This window comes from Nicotiana tabacum, chromosome 15 (genome assembly GCF_000715075.1).
Source record: "Nicotiana tabacum cultivar K326 chromosome 15, ASM71507v2, whole genome shotgun sequence".
In the NCBI taxonomy this organism is placed as follows: domain Eukaryota; kingdom Viridiplantae; phylum Streptophyta; class Magnoliopsida; order Solanales; family Solanaceae; genus Nicotiana; species Nicotiana tabacum.
Window position 1 is genome coordinate 90,902,973 of NC_134094.1, and position 19,454 is coordinate 90,922,426.

A 19,454-nucleotide genomic window follows, 5' to 3' on the forward strand; every position below is an offset into this window, starting at 1 on the left:
TATGGATGACCATTCCCTTATGCATTATGTAGACCATCTGGCTGGAAAGGAACAAAAGATGCTTTGAAGATCAGAGGGCCCAGATTCCTACGCTAAAAAATAGTTGTTTGCAGAATCTATATTTTTGGTGTAAGGAAAGGGTAGTAGAAGACTTGGTGCAGTTATTAGATTTTATGGAACTGTAGAAGCTTTATTTGTAATTGTTAACCTATGACGTTTTGCTTGTACTTTGAAAGTACCCCATTGGTACTTTTTTGAAGTTTCTTAATAAGAGTTACCTTACCTGATAAAAAAAAACATTTAGCTTTCCATTTACCTATGTAGTATTTGGCTACGATGTAGTTCATCTCTAGTGGCTAAGGAAGAATCATAGGTTCAAGGACTAATTGAAAAATTATGTCCTCTTTTCAAACTATTTTAAGCTTCCATTAACCACAACCTATAGAAACCAGACTGTCTACTGCTTTCATATCTACTTGCATAGGCTTGTGTGGAGATTTGCTTGGTTAGTTTTTTTCTAAAGGTCTATTTTCCTTTTTCAAGTACTGGACCAAAAAATAGTTGGAGTTCTAAACAACTGACTTTCTGGTTAAAGTTGTACGCCCTTTTTGAGGAAATGATGACCGAATGTGTCAAGCAGATTATATTGCTGATATATGATCTTTGTGTTGTGTTGGTTCCTAAGTATTTCTTTGAGTAATTCCTGATATTTTTCTGAATCGATGCGTAAGATGAGTTGGGCGGAGCGACGAGGCCAGATGAAATCCCGGTGAAATTTTCAAAAGAACGCGGGCCGAGCAGGCTTGGAGTGCCTTGCTGGGTTGTTTAATGTTATTTTTAAGACAAAGAAGATGTCCGAAGAATGAAGGTGGAGTATGATGGTTCTTGATATCCAAAATTGCAACGACTATAGGGGTATAAAGCACATTATTGAAGATTTGGGAGAGGGTGGTGGAAGTCAGGGTGAGCGTGTCTATTTCCGAGAATCAATTCGGATTCATGCCAGTGCGTTCGACTACGAGAGCTATTCATCTGGTGAGGAGATTAGTGGAGCAGTAAGGGAAAGGAAGAAAGACTTGCATATGGTGTTTATTGACCTTGAAAAAAGCGTACGATAAAGTTTCTAGGGAGGTTCTATGGAGGTGTGTGGAGGTTAGTGGCATTCCGGTAGCGTTCACTAGGGTGATTAAGGATATGTATGATGGTGCTAAGACTCGGGTGAGGACTGTGAGAGGTGACTCGGAACACTTCCTAGTTGTGATGGGGCCGCACCAGGGATCGGCTCTTAGCCCGTTTTTATTTGCCTTGGCGATGGGCGTGCACATCCACGGGGAAATGCCATGGTGCATGTTATTTGCCGATGATATAGTGTTGATCGACGAGACGCGAGGCGGGGTTAACACAAAATTGGAGGTTTGGAGACATACCTTGGAGTCTAAAGGTTTCAAGTTGAGCAGGACTAAAATAGGAGTCTAAAGGTTTCAAGTTGAGCAGGACCAAAATAGAATACTTGGAGTGCAAATTCAGTGACGGGACTCATGAAACAAACGTGGATGTGAATCTTGATACTCAAGTTATCCCCAAGAGAAGTAATTTCAACTTTCAAGTATCTCGGGTCTATTATCCAAGGTAACAGGGAGAGTGACGAGGATGTCACACATCGTATTGGAGCGGGATGGATGAAATGGAGGCTCGCATCCGGTGTTCTATGTGAAAAGAATGTGCTGCCAAGACTTAAGGGTAAATTTTACAGAGTGGTGGTTCGACCAACTATGCTGTATGGGGCTGAGTGTTGGCCAATCAAGAACTCCCATGTGCAGAAGATGAAAGTAGTAAAAATGAGGATGTTAAGATGGATGAGTGGATATACCAGGAGAGATAAGATTAGGAATGAAGTTATTCCGGACAAACTGGGAGTGGCCTCCGTGGAGGACATGTGGGAGTCGAGGCTGAGATGGTCCGGACACATTAAAAGGAGAAGCATTGATGCTCCTGTTAGGAGGTGTGAGAGGTTGACCATGGCGGGTTTGAGAAGAGGTCGAGGTAGGCCAAAGAAGTACTGAAGATAGGTGATTAGATAGGACATGGCGCTGCTTTAGCTTAATAAGGACATGACCCTTGATAGGGGGTGTGGAGGTCGAGGATTAGGGTAGAAGGTTAGTAGGTAGTTGAAAGTTTCTCCTTTTCTTACCGGTAGTATTAGTAGCATTCATGTACCTTCATCTTCTTAGATCTATATTATGTCATGTTCTGTAGTTCGCTTCGGTGATCGTATTTCCATGTTGTTACTATTTGGTATTGCTTATTCCTTTCTCCCTCTTTTTCTTCTCTTTTCCTTTTCTTTCTTTTTCTTCTTCTTCTCACCTTCTCCGAGCCGAGGGTCTATTGGAAATAGCCTCTCTACCTTCACTAGGTAGGGGTAAGGTCTGCGTACACACTACCCTCCCTAGAACCCTCCTGTGGGAATATAGTGGTTTTTTTGTTGTTGTTGCTGCTTTGTGGAATAGGTCCAAGCTTCTTTTATCCTTAAATGCATTTGTGTCAAAGGATGCTGGATTCATGCATCTAATTAGGAGACTATTTCAGGCTGCATGATGTTGAACTGTGGGCTACATCATGTGATTGTGTTATTTTGTGCTACTTAAAATAGAGCTTGATGCAATACAAAAAGTGAAGTTGGGTGGACAGTAAAAAAAGAAAGCAAATTTTGGGTTTTGTAATAATTCAAAATGAGATAAAATAAATGGATTTTTGGCTTTAATAAACGGCACGGTATGTGCAATATTAATGGTAAATGTGATTTTATTGTGTTTTTTGAGTTTTTCTCTGTTAACTTTTTATAAGTGACAAGATGTTTTTGTGGAGGGAGGGTATACAGAAGATGATAATATGTTCTTAACACTAATAATAAGCTACATCAAACAAATAAGGCTCTGCGATCTCTTGAAGATCGGTTATGTCAAACACTTTTTCAGATGCTTATCACGAAATATGAAGCATTCCTTTTAATTAGTCTCTCACTTTGTTGAACGAAGTCTCTAGACAAGGTGATCATATTCAGCAATTAAAAAAGGGTAACATCTATGTTTACTTAATGGTAAAAGACATTATCATTATATTCTTTGGTTGTTCAGGATCTAACTACTGGCTAAACAGGTGGGACTGCAGCTTCCAGTATGGTAGTTTAGTTGAGGAGGTAGATGGACACACAGCAATACTCTATCACAGGCTTCAACTCGACTGGTTCCCTGCGTAAGATTACATACTTCTTTGTTGTAATGGTTGCTTATCTATTTTGTATTTCTCATTTGACTTCTGTTTTAGTTTGGTTAAATTAGCTCCAGCAGCAACACATGTTGAACGAATGCCGAAAATGTGAATGTGCTTGTTAGGTGCTCCTAACCTGGCTGCTTTTGATAAGCGTGCATATGCATGTATTGTGAATGCTTGAGAAGATATAAACCAGACGTTATGAACATGGGCCTTGCAAAGGGTGTGCTCCAAGGAGAAATTCCTTTTCCTCTGCTGGAAATTGTTGAAGTCACAAATGTCCGCTTATGCTTGCATCTTCTGTTTACGACTTATTTATTTAGTTATGATTATGTTGCTTGTGTTTGAATTGCATTGTCCTTATTTGGGTTCCCCCCTGACGTTATCCACTTCCTTATTCTAAAAATATTATTCTTAACTTCCTGTATTTCTGGATGATAGATCTTGTAAGAATATTGAGTGTTATAACTTAGTATAACAACAATGTGTCCTAACGGTATGTATACATGGTTTAAATTTAGGCTTAATACCCAATTTGATACCTATACTTGCACAATTCTCAAATAGACATCTCAACTTGGTTAGAACACATGTTTTAAACACCTCCGACCCTGTGTGTTCCTCACTTGCCTTGATGTGGAGAACATATCAGATCCACGTCAGGTGAATTCATGCCACTTTATCATTATCTTGCAGGACAAAGAAAAACTATTTGTCTTCTTTTCTCCATTTTTCTTCCTCCAATATTGAAGTTTATGCTTTTAATTTGTCTTCACCATTATTGATTTCTAAATCTCTCTTTCCTCTCTAAAATGTTTAGTAAATCCTGAATTTTACCCCATAGGCAAGTTTACGCAAGATTACATAGAAGCTGCAATTTCCTTTCCCTTACTCGGTTTTCTTTTTTCCTACAGATCTCTCCCGAGGTCTTTCAATCAGTGGGAGATATCCCCAGACTTAAGTAACCTCCTGTTAATGCATAACATTTAGTTTCAAAATATCTGATACAGAATCTTATCTCCAACCTAAAATTAATTACTACTGGTGTACTTTATTAGACACTTTGAGGCTGTACCAATCATTTTCTTCTTCTTAAATAGTCTTCACACCCAGATCAGTATCACTACTGGGCTGAGATCTAAGTTGCTCGGACACGGGTGCGGATCTAGAAGTCGGATCCTACGAGATGTAAATTCTAAGATTCGGGGATACGGATCCTAGTACGGATACGGTTGCGGGGATCCGGCTAAAAGTAATTTACAAAAATAAAAATAGAAAAATATCTCTAAATTATGAGAAATTTTGTGGAATACTTAAGTATAGCCTATAAAATGTGAATTTCTTTTTTATTCTCAAGTTGTGTAGATAAGTAAATGATTGATTTCCTAGATAAGGCATGCTATTTTCTTCAAATTTTCCCTAGTTTTGGTTCTGATTTCGGGAATCAAATTGTATCTCGTCTCGAATTTTTCCATCCGTCGTGGTTAAAGTACCCAAAATTGTTTGACCAGATCCGGTACGGATCCCATACCCACACCCATACTAGTGTCGTGTCGACACGGGTGCGGCAGCTAAACTGCCATGTCGGAGCAACTTAGGCTGAGATCGAGAAGCCTTTAGGCTTTGAAGAAGAGAAAACCAACAACGGGGACCCAAAAAAGAAGTTTTGCATGCGAGCTGAAGCTTCTTGAAAAAGGGAAAAAGGGAGAGAGATACAAAACAGGGAAATTGAGGTTGAAGATGAAGGACTTGCTTCTATATCCAATGTATATGTTCGCGTTTGTTCCTCTGTCTCTAATGTATAGCCCACGCTGTTTTGGACCACTACAAAATGGACTCTATCAGTTGGAAGGGTCACTCCAAGGGCATTTTTTCAGTTAAAGGATGTTACAATATATTGGGTTGTAGCAACAGTGAGTTATGGCCTTGGAAAAAAATATGGTACAACATGGCACCTTTAAAGGTTTCTTGCTTCTCTTGGATTGTGGCTAAGGAGGCATGCCTCACAGAAAACAATCTCCAGAAGAGGGGTTTCAAGCTGTGCAGCAGATGCCCTTTATGTGAAGAACAATCTGAAGATGTTACCCATCTTTTGTTGCATTGCAAGGTTACAAACCAGTTATGGAACATGTTCTTTTCAATATTTGGTATGTCTTGGACCATGCCTAACTCCATTTCAGAAATGCTGAAGTGCTGGACCAGGGAGGGTCTATCAAAAGACCTGGAGCACTGTTCCTCAAGTTATCTGGTGGTCTGTCTGGCTTGAAAGAAACAGGAGAATTTTTGAAAGGAAAAGAAGAAATTTACAGTGCCTTAAGCTTAATTGCATTTTGTTGATCGCTTTTTGGTGCAAACTGGCTTTTGCACCTGATGTAGATGATATTTTAGACGCAATTGCTGATTTGCACAACCTGTAATTATGCCTGTTGCACTGGCTTAGTGCAAATAATTATATAATATATTATTTACCCATAAAAAAAAAGAAGAAATCCAGCAAGGTTAGAGCTTAAAAATGGAGTTTCACCCACAGGTTTGACTCGGATGTTCAAAAATGGAGGAATGGTGGAGGAAGAGATATAAAAGGAGCTTTCTTGCTGTTGGTAGCTATATTTATCAGCTTGCTCCCTAAAGTTGCGTATACCATGCACTTTGTCCAATTCATCCATATCAATGCCACATAAGCTCGGTCAATGGTTAGAGGCATTTAAAACAATAGGTTTGTACGGGTTTATGTGTCTGGTTGAGAACCCGTGGAGATGAAGGGCTGAGAATAGAAATCTTTACAAGTACGAATGTCAATTTGGGTATTAAGCCTTAATTTTGTTAAGCCACTGTAACTCCATTTCATGGGCTCTTATCTTTAAAATAATTTATCTCTATTAAGTTGTGAACTCTCTTCTTGAACTCTTCGTCTAGTCAAGTACAACAAAGCAAATTGTTATGGAGCTACTTTCAGGATGCTTTATGAACTGGTATACAATTTACTGGGAAAGGGTATTCTCATTGATCATTTAATTCAACTCCAAATGAGAATATCTCATTACTCATTATTCATAATTTACTGGTTTTAAATCACTGTCAGAGTTCATGCATCTCCTAGTTTGTTTCCTTTTTTTTCTCTGACAAAATGTAATTTACTAAAAATTATGATTTTCTGTTGTGCTCCCTGACTCCCCCCCCCCCCCAACAACACCCAACCACACACACAAGAAAAAAGAAAGAAGATAAAAAAGAAAATTTCATTGCGAAATTCCAGTCCAATCAATCAAGGAGGCTTCCATGAACTACTTGTACTTGCCTATATGAATCCCTGTAACCTTCTGCTTTATGCTGGCCCAAAAATTTTCGAACTATTGTTAGTATTTTAGATTGAATTTAACTGTCTATGCAGGTTAGTATGGCCTCGTGATCTTTGTTATGTACGTTATTGGCGTCGAAATGATGATGGAAGTTATGGTAAGTATTACCCAAAACCTCTTATTCTTGCTGGTTTATCTTTTCTTCCAGTTTATTTATGACTCTACTTGATTTGTCATCATTATTGCAGTTGTGCTATTTCGTTCCAGGGAGCATGAGAATTGTGGTCCACTGCCTGGATATGTTCGAGCTCATATTGAGAGTAACCTCTATTTCCTTCCACTCATTTAGTTCGCTGCACTGGAGGCATATTAAAACCTTATTATTGACGATTCTATATATATCTTTCGCAGAAGTATTCTGAAGGTTGTGTCTTATATGCTAACCAATTATCACCACTCGCAGGTGGTGGATTCAATATTTCCCCACTGAAACCTCTTAATGGGAGGCCCAGAACACAAGTGCAGCATCTTATGCAGATCGATTTAAAAGGGTGGGGTGTTGGCTATATCTCGTCATTTCAGCAACATTGTCTGCTGCAAATGTTAAACAGTGTGGCGGGTTAGCTTTTCTTATGCTCTACTGAAGTTAACATTCTTGAGAAACTTCAAGTTTGTTATGGCATACATTTTCATTTGCATTAAATTTGCTAGTGCGTCATCTGTTTATGATTTATAGTGTTTAGCGGTGGAGAGTCGCTACTGCTTGTAAGTGATTTCAGGAAGCTTCAGCCTTCCTCTTCCTGCTCTTTGCTTCTTGTTGCAGGTGAGGTAGTGGTTGTATTAATAGCTGTTTGGTCAACAGAAAAGCAAGAAGGAAAAAAGTGACTAAGTTAACAATTCTTTTCCCCTTCTTTGTTCTTTTTCTTTTCTGTTGGTCAAATAAATATTAGTACAACGACTTTGGCTGAAGTGAATATGGATGGTCCACTCGAAGTAACAAACTATATGGGTTGTGTGCGTGGAAAGGGATAATGAAGGGGTTTGGGAGACTTGGCTAAATTAATAGATTTCCTAGTTGGGAATGGAAACCAGATACATTTTTGTCTCGATATTTGGTGTGGGGATTAACATTAAAGGTTTCCCACAGTTGTACTCCATAGCAAGTCAAGAAGAAGCGAGATTGGCATATTTGATAAGAAGGAATACAGGTGGAATATTTAGGGATTTTGCCTTGAGGATTGGGAATAGATGATATGGAAAAGCTCTGCACCGTAATATAGAGATGCAATCTTGGGGAGGGGAAGGATCCAGGGCCAAAGGGGAAAGGATACATTTGATTGCAAACTCCCTACGGGCTTGTGGAGTTTCATTTGTTTGTTGTTCAACATTGAGTGGGTATATTTAAGACAGTGAGAGAGGCCTTTGGAAGAGAAGCAGTATTCAAAAGAGAAAGAAAGGCACGTGGAAGATTGCACTTTATTGTTTTGGATGATTAGGAGGGAGATGAACAAAGGATTAAAAGAATTAAATAGTATTTATGGAGGATCAGGAGTCCTTTGATGTTTTGTTTATACTGTGTAAAGAGATGTTCCTTTTGTGTAGATAGTTCGATAAACTTAGAAGTGTAATGTTGTAGACGAAGTTGTAAATTTTGGCACCATATTGGTGCAATTTAATGAAGTGATTTGACTTTTTAAAAAAAATGAAAAAGAAACTAAGTTAACTGTGTACTTTCTTGACTGATCTTTTGATGATAGCTTAATGTGAACTTATGTTTAAACTTTCCTCCTCCAGGACTTCGTGAATACTTTTCTCAAGCTGATGAAAGGACTGCTGCTCCAAGAATCCCAGTTATGGTTAATATGACATCAGCTTCAGTTTCTTCCAAGAGGAGTCAAAAGTTCCAGGAGACTCTTCATCATCGTACTCGTTCTTTGGACCAAATACGTGCTGCAAATAGAAATGCTTCAATGATGGATGAGTATTCTGATGAGGAAGAAGATTTTCAAGGGGCTGATCAAGAGGTTTGAACTTTATACATATGCATAGTACTTTAGGCATCTCCTTCTAAGCATGTGGCTTGAACTTTTTGCAGGTAATGCCACCCAGTCCTGAACATGAAATGAAGAAAACTGGTAGGTGCTGCCCCATATGTATCGTGTTTGTAGTATTCACTAAATATTTATATTGTCCCCACAAATATTCTTTAGTGACAATAATTTTGTACTTTTGAAGCCCTCGAAGAAGAACCTTTGGATCAAATTGATTTTTCCGTCTATTCGGGTAACCTTCGACGTGATGACAGTGATAATGGTCGTAACTGCTGGAGAATATCTGATGGAAATAACTTCAGAGTTCGTAGCAAGAACTTTTGTTATGACAAATCAAAGGTCCTTTAACTGTTTCTCATTTCCTTGATTAGCGCCTGGTTTTTAGATTATTTATGTCACCATACTCTAAAATCACTTTGAAAATGCATGCAGATTGCTGCTGGTAAACCTCTGATGGATCTTGTTGCTGTTGACTGGTTTAAAGATACTAAACGGATGGACCATGTTGCTAAACGTCTTGGTTGTGCAGCACAAGTAAGAAATACATTAGTTTAGTTTCAAGGGGAGGTCTACCCGTTTAGGGTATTATGGGTTGCTAACTGAATGAGTAACCAGCAATAGAAAACATCAAATTGCAGTCAAGATGTTTTCCTCATTTTCTTTTGGTTGCAATAGAAAATGTTGGAGGAAGGAGTGGGCATCATGACGCGCGCGCGCACACACACACACACATTCCATTCATCGAAATTTTCAAGAACATGGCTCAGTCTATGAAGGCTATTATGAGAAATAGGCTATTATGAGAAATAAGAGACACGTTAAAAAAATTGAGAGAAGGAGAAGAATAATGCCTTTGCTTGATTCGTTTTAGGAGCACACTTCACAGTGTGCATAACTGTGTTTTCTTGATGGAGAAGACTTAGACCAAGTATAGCTATTTATACTTTGCTACTTAACTATCTAAAATTCTCCCTCAAGCTGGTACATACAAGTCGTCATACCGTGCTTGTTACATGTAACTAATGTGGGGACAAGTGACGGGTTTGGTGAACATATCTGCAAACTGATCAATTTAACTTCATTGTTACAATGTCTCCTAAAAGTTATTTTCTGTGATGAGTAACAATCGATCTGAATGTATTTAGTTCTCTCATGAAACACCAAACTTGATGCAATATGAAGAGCAATTGATTATCACACTGTTTCCATCTAGCTGATTTCTCCAAATTTCAATTGTTTGAACTGTTATTTGATCCATGTGAGTGCATTTGATCTAGCAAACACATTTTTTCTTACTCGTCCTAGGCACCAATTACCTCCATCTGGAATGCAATATAGAGAAATAGAGCGACTATAAATATATAGGGAGCAACCACCAGGTTTAGGGGAGTTTTGTTCCTGAACACATTTTTTCTCTTCCTAATAAAATCATTCTTATTTTATTCTTCAAAGACAGAGAAGGTTATCTTATGACCTTGGGTTCTCCCAACAAGTGCTTGGTCAAATTAAAGTATTCAAATTGGACGAAGGCTGTGTGTCGTAAAACTTCACTACTCGGAAAGGTGGATATTAGATTGAGTTAGAGGGAAGAAAAAGGAAGATGGACTGTTCAAATACTAATTTTTTGAGACATGGATATGAAGTTAGATGCAATACTATTTTGAGATGCCATTGTCTATTTTATAGAAAAGCAGGATACATACCTTTGTACTTTACTCTTTGATAAATATCGACGAAATTCAATAAGCCCTTTTTTTATCCTTCTAAGTCACTTTAATAAATGAGAACTACATCGTTTTCCTCAATTTTGTTTCACTCTTACGTCAAATCACCACACCAAACATTGCATGTAAGCAGTAGCTTCTGTATAGCTTTATTTCACTGTTCATTATAGTCGTAACAGTGAACTTTAGAAGATCAAATGGCCATTTCTCCATAAGCAAGAGTTTCAAGACCTGGTGATGGCTGTTAATTTTCCCTGGTAATTGGCTTATGTTGGGGTAGGGCACTCTAGAAGACCTGTATGGTTTGCTAGGTTATAGTTTCTTTACCAAAGGCAGAAAAATCATATTCCTAAGAACAGACGCGATCCTGCTTAAGTCTCCAATTCATGTGCTTTAACTTTGTGCATGCTTATCAATTTTAGCTATAGCACTTAACCTTAGCCTATTATCAGGAAATATATAAATACACCAACGACAACAACAATACCTCAGTCCCAAACAAGTTGGGCCAGCTGTATGAATCATCACTTCTTCATTTAAGCTCAACTCATGTCATCATCATACCAAACAAACATAAAAGTGAAAAATAAGTGAAACATATATAATGCTCCCTCCGTGCCAATTTATGTGACACTCTTTTCTTTTTAGTCAGTCCTAAAAAGAATGTCATCTTTCCTATTTAGAAACAATTTATCTTTAGAATTCATACTTTACCCTTAATGAATTGACTTACGGCCACACAAAATATCTATGGTTTGTTTTAGATCACAAGTTTCAAAAGTCTTCCTTTTTTTTTTTCTTAAACTCCGTGCGAAACACCGCCACATAAAATAGGGCGAAGGGAGTAGTAATAATACTAATAATATTAGAAGTTTCTAACAAGTCTAAAACCTATTCCCAACTAATAGATATCACCTATAAGAATCTTTTTTTTTTTGAGAAGGTAACATTTGTTGCATATGTATATTAACTGTATCAAAACAGGTATAGTTAACCATAATTACAGAGGGTGATACAGGAAGATTATCTAGTCCTTACAAGGATCCTAACACATCAACAAAAGATTTTGGATCTTCCATGTACTCTTGCTTACACCAAAAATAAAAAAGAGCTAAACAATGCATTTTCATTCTCTGGATAGTACTATGTCTATCTTCAAAACATTTTTGGTTTCTCTCTTTCCAAACAGTCCACCAAACGCAAGCTAGGACAATCTTCCATCTCTCTTTCTGATTATGGGAGCTACTAAGTCTGTTCCAGCATTCTAGAAGTTCAATAATACTCCTTGGCATTACCCACATGATTCCTTTCAAGTTAATGAAAATCCTCCAAATTTGTTGTTATCCTGCAGTGCAAAAAAAGATGGTTGATTGTCTCTGCCTCTTCTCCACATAAGTAGCATCTGGAGGCATAGGTGGAAGCCCCTCTTGATAAGATTATCCTGAGTTAAGACTGCTTTTCTGGCTAGCAGCCACGTGAAGCAAGCAACTTTGTATGGAATTTTGACTTTCCAAATTAGTTTCCAAGGCCAACTTCCAATCTGATTATTAGAGGTGTTGTATTCCTTGTAGGCAGACTTGACTGAGAATTTACCTTGCTTATCCCTTTGCTAGAACATACAATCTTCGGGAGTGGATATCCCTTTGAATTGGTAGAATTCTGTTAGCATGGCGATCTCCCAGTCATTGAATAATCTTCTATAGCTAAGGTTCCATCCTTGGTTTGACCATACATCTCCCACAGTTGCTCCTTGCTGCTGGTTCAGGCATTAATGCCTGGGAAAGTCTGTTTCAAAGGACATTGGCCTAGCCAGGTGTCCTCCCAGAAAGAAGTTTTCATTCCATTGCCCACCTTGAATCTAGATTTGTTTTTGAACTTTGGCCACAAGTTCCTGATTGATCTCCATAGACTCATACCATAAGGACTGGTTGTAGAGTTGATAGTCCAATTACTTTCCATTCCATACTTCACTCTAATGACATCTTTCCATAGTGAGTGTTCACTCGAAGCAAATATCCAGAGCCATTTCATCATTAGGCTGTGGTTCTGAATTCTTAGGTTCCTAATGTCCAGCCCCCCTTCCTTCTTGCTGGTTACAAGTGAATCCCAATTGACCAGATGAATTTTGCCTTTGTCACTGTTGCCTTGCCAAAGAAAGTTCCTTCTCAATGCATCTATTCTTTTGACTACATTTGCCGGGATAGGAAATAGAGACATCATGTAAGTGGGCAAGGCATCCAGTACACTATTGATTAGAACTAGTCTGCCCCCTAGGGAATGATATTGGCTTTTTCAGTCAACTAGTTTCTTTTCACACTTCTCTAGTACACCATTCCAAATTTCTTTTGACTTGCTCTTTGCTCCCAGAGGCATTCCAAGATACACTGAAGGAAGTTCTCCAATTCTCCCTCCCAGAATGTTAGCTAGGTATTGGATATCAGGGACCTCATTGACCGGATATAGATGACTCTTGCTCCAATTAATATGCAACCCAGATATGGCTTCAAATAGAATAAATATCACCCTCAGAATTTTCAGTTGATCTCTATCAGCTTCACAAAAAATTAGTGTGTCATCGGCATACTGAAGGTGTGTGATTTCTAGGTTGTTGACAGCCCTAGCAGATACATTGAATCCCTTGATCCAGGTTTTGCCCTGAGCAGTTTTCAACATGTCATTAAGACCTTCCATTGCAATGATAAACAAGAAGGGGGATAAGGAATCACCCTGTCTCAGTCCTCTCTGGAATGAGAAGAAGCCAGCTAGGGAGCCATTGATAAGGATGGAGAATTTGACAGTGCTTATGCAGAATTTGATCCAGGAGATCCATCTGCCTCCAAACCCCATCTTCTCCAAAATTCCAAGCAGATAACTCCAGTTCAAATGATCAAAAGCCTTCTGAATGTCCAGCTTACATAGGATGCATGGGACTTTGCTTTTGATCCTTGTGTCTACACATTCATTTGCTATAAGTATGGCATCCATTATCTGTCTCCCTTTGATAAAGGCCATCTGGTGAGCATCCACCAATTTATGTACCACTTTCTTGAGTCTCTCAGTCAATAACTTAGAGATGATTTTGTAGATGCTACCTATTAGGTTGATGGGGCTAAAGTCTTTCAATTCCTTGGCACCCACCTTCTTAGGAATCAAAGCCACATAGGTGGCATTGAGGCGTTTTTCAAAAACACCTCTATCATAAAAAATTTGAATAGCAGCAGTGACATCAGCATTGACTACCTCCCAACAGTGAGTGAAGAAGGCCATGGTATAGCCATCAAGGCCAGGAGCTTTATCCTCAGCACATGCTTGAACACTGCTCCATATCTCTTGGGCTTCAAACGGACTCTGTAGTATCTGGTTTTCTTCTAGAGTGATCATAGGACAAACTCTGAGGTTTCCATAGGGCCTCCATTCTTCCGACTCAGCGTAGAGGTTTTGATAGAATTAGATGATTTCCATTCTGATGTCTGCAGGATTTCTGATAGGCTCACCTTCAACTTCTAACATGTCAATGTTGTTGTTCCTCTTATGAGCATTGGCGATTCTATGGAAGAACTTGGTATTGTTATCTCCTTGTTTCAACCAAAGTGCTCATGATCTCTGTCTCCATGCGACTTCTTCTTTTCTTGCGATCTCCTCAAATTCCACTGTTAATGTTGCTTTTGTGAGTATTTCATCTTCATTTAGATTCCTGAGGTCCTGAATCTCATCTAATTCACTTAATTGAGAGAGAATGTTAAGCTTCTGCATTTCTAGATTTCCCTGAATAGTTTTGCTCCACTCTCTGAGTTTGCTTTCAGAGCCTTCAGCTTGAAAGCTAGAGTATAGTCAGGTCTTCCTTCACAGTTGAAAGAGTCCCACCATTCTTTGACTCTCTTTGAAACCCTCTGTCTGCAGCCACCAATTTCTGAATTTGAAATAGGATTTGATAGGCTCCCAATTTCTACATTGAAGTAACAGAGGCGTGTGATCAGAAGTCACTATATGCAAGGTTGATTGTTTGATACTCCTGAAGCACTCATCCCAATCTTCAGAAATAAGAAATCTGTCTAGTCTCGCTGCAATGTCATGTCTGTCTCCTTTCCTCCAAGTGAACTTACTTCCTAGTAGTTGTAGATCTACCAACTCTATATCCTCGATGAATTCAGAGAAATCAGTCATCGATCTGGAGATTATGTTACAGTTTTTCTTCTCTAAAGGAAATCTAACTGTATTAAAGTCCCCACATACCACCCAAGGACCCGAGAACAAGCCTCTTGTTGCACCAATTTCCCACCAAACTTCTTCTCTCTCTGCCCTGTCGTTAGGAGTTCTGCATAGAGTTGATCTCTTATTGCTTAGCATGGTTGATTTTGACGTGATCTTGGGTATGGATTGGTTGTCTCCATGTCATGCTGTTCTAGATTGTCACGCTAAGACTGTGATGTTGGCTATGCCGGGATTGTCGAGGATTGAGCGGAGAGGTTCTCTAAACTATGTTCCTAGTAGGGTGATTTCGTATTTGAAGGCCCAACGGATGGTTGGGAAGGGTTGTTTTTCTTATTAAGGCTTTGTGAGGGATGTTAGTACTGATGCTCCTACTATTGATTCGGTTTCGGTGGTGCAGGAATTTTCGGATTTGTTTCCTGCAGACTTGCCGAGCATGCCGCCCGACAGGGATGTTGACTTTGATATTGACTTGGTACCGGGCACTCAGCCCATTTCTATTCCACCATATCGCATGGCACCAGCTAAGTTAAAGTAATTGAAGGAGAAGTTTCAGGAACTCCTTGATAAGGGGTTTATTAGGCCTAGTGTGTCACCTTGGGGTGCACCAGTATTGTTTGCGAAGAAGAAGTATGGTACTATGAGAATGTGCATTGATTATAGGCAGTTGAACAAAGTTACAATCAAGAACAAGTATCCTTTACCGCATATTGATGATCTGTTTTATGTAGCGACCATATTTGTTGAAGTTTCTCGAGCAGAAGAACTCAGAGAAGTGGTCTTGGGACTTCCATCTTCTCATTGAATTACCCTTCCCTTTCGAAGCTTCTGTTAGTGCATAGCATAACCATTCCATCGTCTTCTGGCTGAAGAAAGTCCTCCTGAGCATGTTATGACCTCGTTCTGTCCCGTTATACCATGTCTCTGCTCCAGTTTCCTCCCTGATTATGTCGTATGATCTGGAACCTATAGTAAAGTAAATTGCATTGTCATCCATTTCCACTGATATGTTAATTCCGATCAAAAGGCTACCGGAAAATCCATTCTGAATTGGGTACAACTGACTAGAAAGGTTGGGAGGTGTTAACCTCGGGAAATGTGCCTGGGAGCACTTTTAGTGGCCATCATTTCCAGCTAAGTCACCATTTGTTCCAAGGATTTGTTGGTCTTTTGAGACAACTTCCTTCTATGTGATTTTAGGTCTACCCGCCCACTTTTAACACTTTACTCACCATAGTTTCACACCTACGGACTGATGCATCTGAAGGACGATGCAGGACATGGCCAAGTTATCTCAAGGGACCTTTTCTCATTTTATCCTAAATGCATGCTACTTGCACCTTGGCGAATGTGGCCTTTTTTAATCTACTTACTAGATTGAGTACCATAATATAATTTGACTTTGTGAATTTGTTTCCAGGTTGCTGCAGAAAAAGGACTGTTTTCTTTGGTTATAAATGTGCAAGTAAGTTATTCCATTGCTATTTTATATTTTGTGTTACACTTCCAAGTGCTTCAGGAAGAAATAAGTAAACATTTGTCTTCTGAAAGGTTCCTGGATCAACACACTACAGCATGGTTTTCTATTTTGTCATGAAAGAGTTAACACCTGGTTCTCTTTTCCAACGGTTTGTTGATGGGGATGATGAGTTTCGCAACAGTAGAATGAAACTCATCCCATCAGTTCCGAAGGTATCTTTTATTTCTTTGAACTCCCTGAATGATTTCCGGTAGTAGAATGTTGATTGATGATGTTTGTGATATTGTGACGAACCCAAACCATACCGATATTTTTAACTAGTTATGGTTTTATACAATTCTAGGACAATTTTGATGGTTTGATTTTAAACGCATCTCTTCAGAATTTTTTTTTATCAGTAAGAGAAGCGAGTAATGTCTCTTCAGAGTACTATGAATAAGAAACACATAACTTGGCTGAAGAGCTGGGTGGGATGAGATAGAAAGTGTTCTCAGGTCCATACAATGATTTGTGGGTAGAGGATGACAACGAAGCAGCATAAGTGAAATAACTCAAATATTAATTTGAAACTTTAACCAATAGCTGAAGAGTAACAATGGAACCACCAATAGCTGAAGAGTAACAATGGAACCAATACAGAATTTACTTGAATGATCAGGGACACACTGTCTTGGAATGAAACGTAGATGACCGCTCTTTCAAGAAGATGTTCTCTCTTGAGATTCTTGTGCATTTCTTTTGTCAGATAATTTATTGGTTGTCTGCAGTGAAACTTCTGTTTCTACTCCCCTATTTAAAGTTGCCAGTGTTTGACCAATCTCTGCAAATAAAAGTAGTTTGATGTCATTTTACAAGTTTCCTTTTACATCATGCATGTGATTATCAAATGCATGTTAAACAGATATGCATGCTGAAACTTGTGGGAGATCTTTGAGAGATATTTTGCCGTGTTCTCCACTTTCTTCATTCTATATCTTTGTTACAATGTATATGTGCTTAGAATTGACCACTCTCATGTACATGAAGGGCTCATGGATTGTGCGTCAGAGTGTCGGAAGTACCCCTTGCATACTGGGGAAGGCAGTTGACTGCAACTACATCCGTGGTCCCAAGTATTTGGAAGTAAAGACTTATGCCCCTTCTCTTTTCAGTTATTTAACATATAGCGACACAATGTGCTGTACATGTATCATACAGGTAAGGAGTTGTAGTCTCGGATTTAATCATGTGCTGTTTATGTTCTGTAGATTGATGTTGATATTGGTTCTTCCACTGTGGCAAATGGAGTTTTGGGGCTTGTGATTGGTGTAATAACGAGCCTAGTAGTTGACATGGCTTTTCTTGTACAGGTATGTGAGTAGACCTTCACCTGCTAGATTTTGTCGCTTTGAATCTGGACAGTTTGTTGAACTCTGTCAAAGAACGTGCGGGTCCAACTATCTTGGAATGTGTGAATAAGTTTGAGTTATGTAGGTACAAGTATATAATACTTCCTCCATCCCATTTTATATGACACCATTATTATTTGGAGAAGTCAAAAACAGATTTTTTATTACTAGGATTTTTGAATACTTCTTAAATACAGTTATAAAACATTGCGACTTGTGGTGCTTTTCAGTAGTTGAATATGTATAAAATTCATTTAGAATATTAAGGTTTGATGACCTAATAGAACCAGATTCAGATGACTTATATTATTCCTCATACTTCTAGATCTATCATTCTGATGGACAAGAGTGGGTTGCTCTAGTGGTAAGCACCCTCCACTTCCAACCAAGAGGTTGTGAGTTCGAGTCACCCCAAGAGCAAGGTGGGGAGTTCTTGGAGGGAGGAAGCCGAGGGTCTATCGGAAACAACCTCTCTATCCTAGGGTAGAGGTAAGGTCTGCGTACACACTACCCTCCCCAGACCCCCACTAGTGGGATTATACTGGGTTGTTGTTGTTGTTCTAGATCTATCATTCGTTTGGGGAGGAGAGAGTGACAAAATGAATTAATGAAGTTAGTCTAATACATATAACTTGATACATTCAGCTGTTTTATGTATAGACTTGTAAGTTTGCACTACTAGACGGGAAAAAAGGAAGATGGATTGTAGGAGATATCCCAGAGTACTCCTTTAGTTTTTCCTTACTATAAAATTCATCCCCACCAACCAACATGCAACCCAGCTGCCTAACTACAAAAAGAAGGTGAAAATTATGGATTGATGTATTTGGCGTCATGCAAATGTGTAATTCATTTTCCGTTTAAAACTTCCTTGCACTGTAATCCTTTTTGTGAGGTTATGTATGCCCAATCTGATGATATATTTGGCTATTTGTGTTAGGGCAACACCCCTGATGAGTTGCCGGAGCAACTTATAGGTGCCGTACGTGCGTCTCATATAGAACTCTCATCTGCTATTGTACCAAAGTTGGAGTCTGATACTTCAGAGTAGGTCAAATCATACCCATAGTTAACTTGTTGAAGAAATTGATTTTTGAAAGATATGTATACATAGATGTAGTTCTTTTCTATTTGTCATTCATTATGCTCTTCAAATTCGTTTCAGCTCAGAATGGAGCGAAGTCTTTTTATAGATTTCAACCTTATTAGGTTCAATTTTCTTAGCTCACTAATCAGAAAGAGCAGTGAATATATTGTCTTATTTCCAGGTGCTGATCCGGAATAAATAACAAGAAGTTTATTTGATAGTTTCTTCAAACTGAATTCTGTCTGTACATATATGTGAATTATACTTAGATTTTGTTGTCTGGAATTTTCCAGTTTAAATCACGTCATAGAGGTTGTTTTTCTCATGTAGTTTGCCGAACAAATTGGAAATAAATGATTTGCTTTTTTCTTTTCCCCCCTTTGGTAAAAGGAAATAGGGAAGTTCACAAGAGTGGTTCTGATAGAATGTTCTTGTGCCTTGTCCTCTTTTAGTTTTGTTTTCCCAAATTCGCCATCTTGAAATTTTATGAAGTTATCTATCTACCGTGCTGGCAACCTTGTTCACATTTGGAGCTAATGCCCGTTTTAATTCGGTTTTGGAATTGGCTTAAAAGATATAACTTTAGATTTCGTCTTGGGAAACAATTGAGCAAGCTCGGATTTTTGTTTGAAAGACGGTTTCGGAAAAACTTTTGGTATGAATTTGGGTTATAAATTGCAGAAGATATATCGTTGAAGCTCTAAATCATTGTATATATCTTCCTATGTTTGAAAACTACGACGAACATTAATACTACAAATTTTATTTATGCATAGTTTGAAAGCGAAAGAAGAGGGGTTGCGTACAATTTTATGACTATTCCTGTGACGAAATAAATTCCTCGTGCTTTGTGTTCTTCCAAGATACAACATTAGTTTACGTTCAATTAAAGTACAGATATTAGTTTACTTCCAATTAAAATACAATACCCTAGAAGTTAAATGTG

At 38.6% G+C, this 19,454-nt stretch overlaps 1 protein-coding gene across 6 annotated transcripts in view; it reads left to right on the forward strand.

Annotated features, from left to right (window-relative positions):
- The window catches only part of LOC107787716 (protein ENHANCED DISEASE RESISTANCE 2), a 31,910-nt gene extending 13,030 nt beyond the window's left edge, over positions 1-18,880 (forward strand). For 2 of the 6 annotated variants that reach the window (XM_075230995.1, XM_075230996.1), the window contains 13 exons: positions 3,157-3,252; positions 6,662-6,726; positions 6,818-6,889; positions 7,033-7,188; positions 8,364-8,593; positions 8,665-8,704; positions 8,805-8,959; positions 9,053-9,154; positions 15,974-16,018; positions 16,105-16,245; positions 17,060-17,155; positions 17,281-17,382; positions 18,362-18,880. In XM_075230995.1, coding sequence (XP_075087096.1) covers positions 3,157-3,252; positions 6,662-6,726; positions 6,818-6,889; positions 7,033-7,188; positions 8,364-8,593; positions 8,665-8,704; positions 8,805-8,959; positions 9,053-9,154; positions 15,974-16,018; positions 16,105-16,245; positions 17,060-17,155; positions 17,281-17,382; positions 18,362-18,472 — 1,411 coding nt within the window. In that variant the 3' untranslated portion in view covers positions 18,473-18,880. Of the gene's footprint in view, positions 1-3,156; positions 3,253-6,661; positions 6,727-6,817; positions 6,890-7,032; positions 7,189-8,363; positions 8,594-8,664; positions 8,705-8,804; positions 8,960-9,052; positions 9,155-15,973; positions 16,019-16,104; positions 16,246-17,059; positions 17,231-17,280; positions 17,507-18,361 lie in introns of all 6 variants that reach the window. The other 4 variants (XR_012699354.1, XR_012699355.1, XR_012699352.1 and 1 more) reach the window with 4 other exon arrangements.
- The last annotated feature ends 574 nt before the right edge of the window (positions 18,881-19,454 follow it).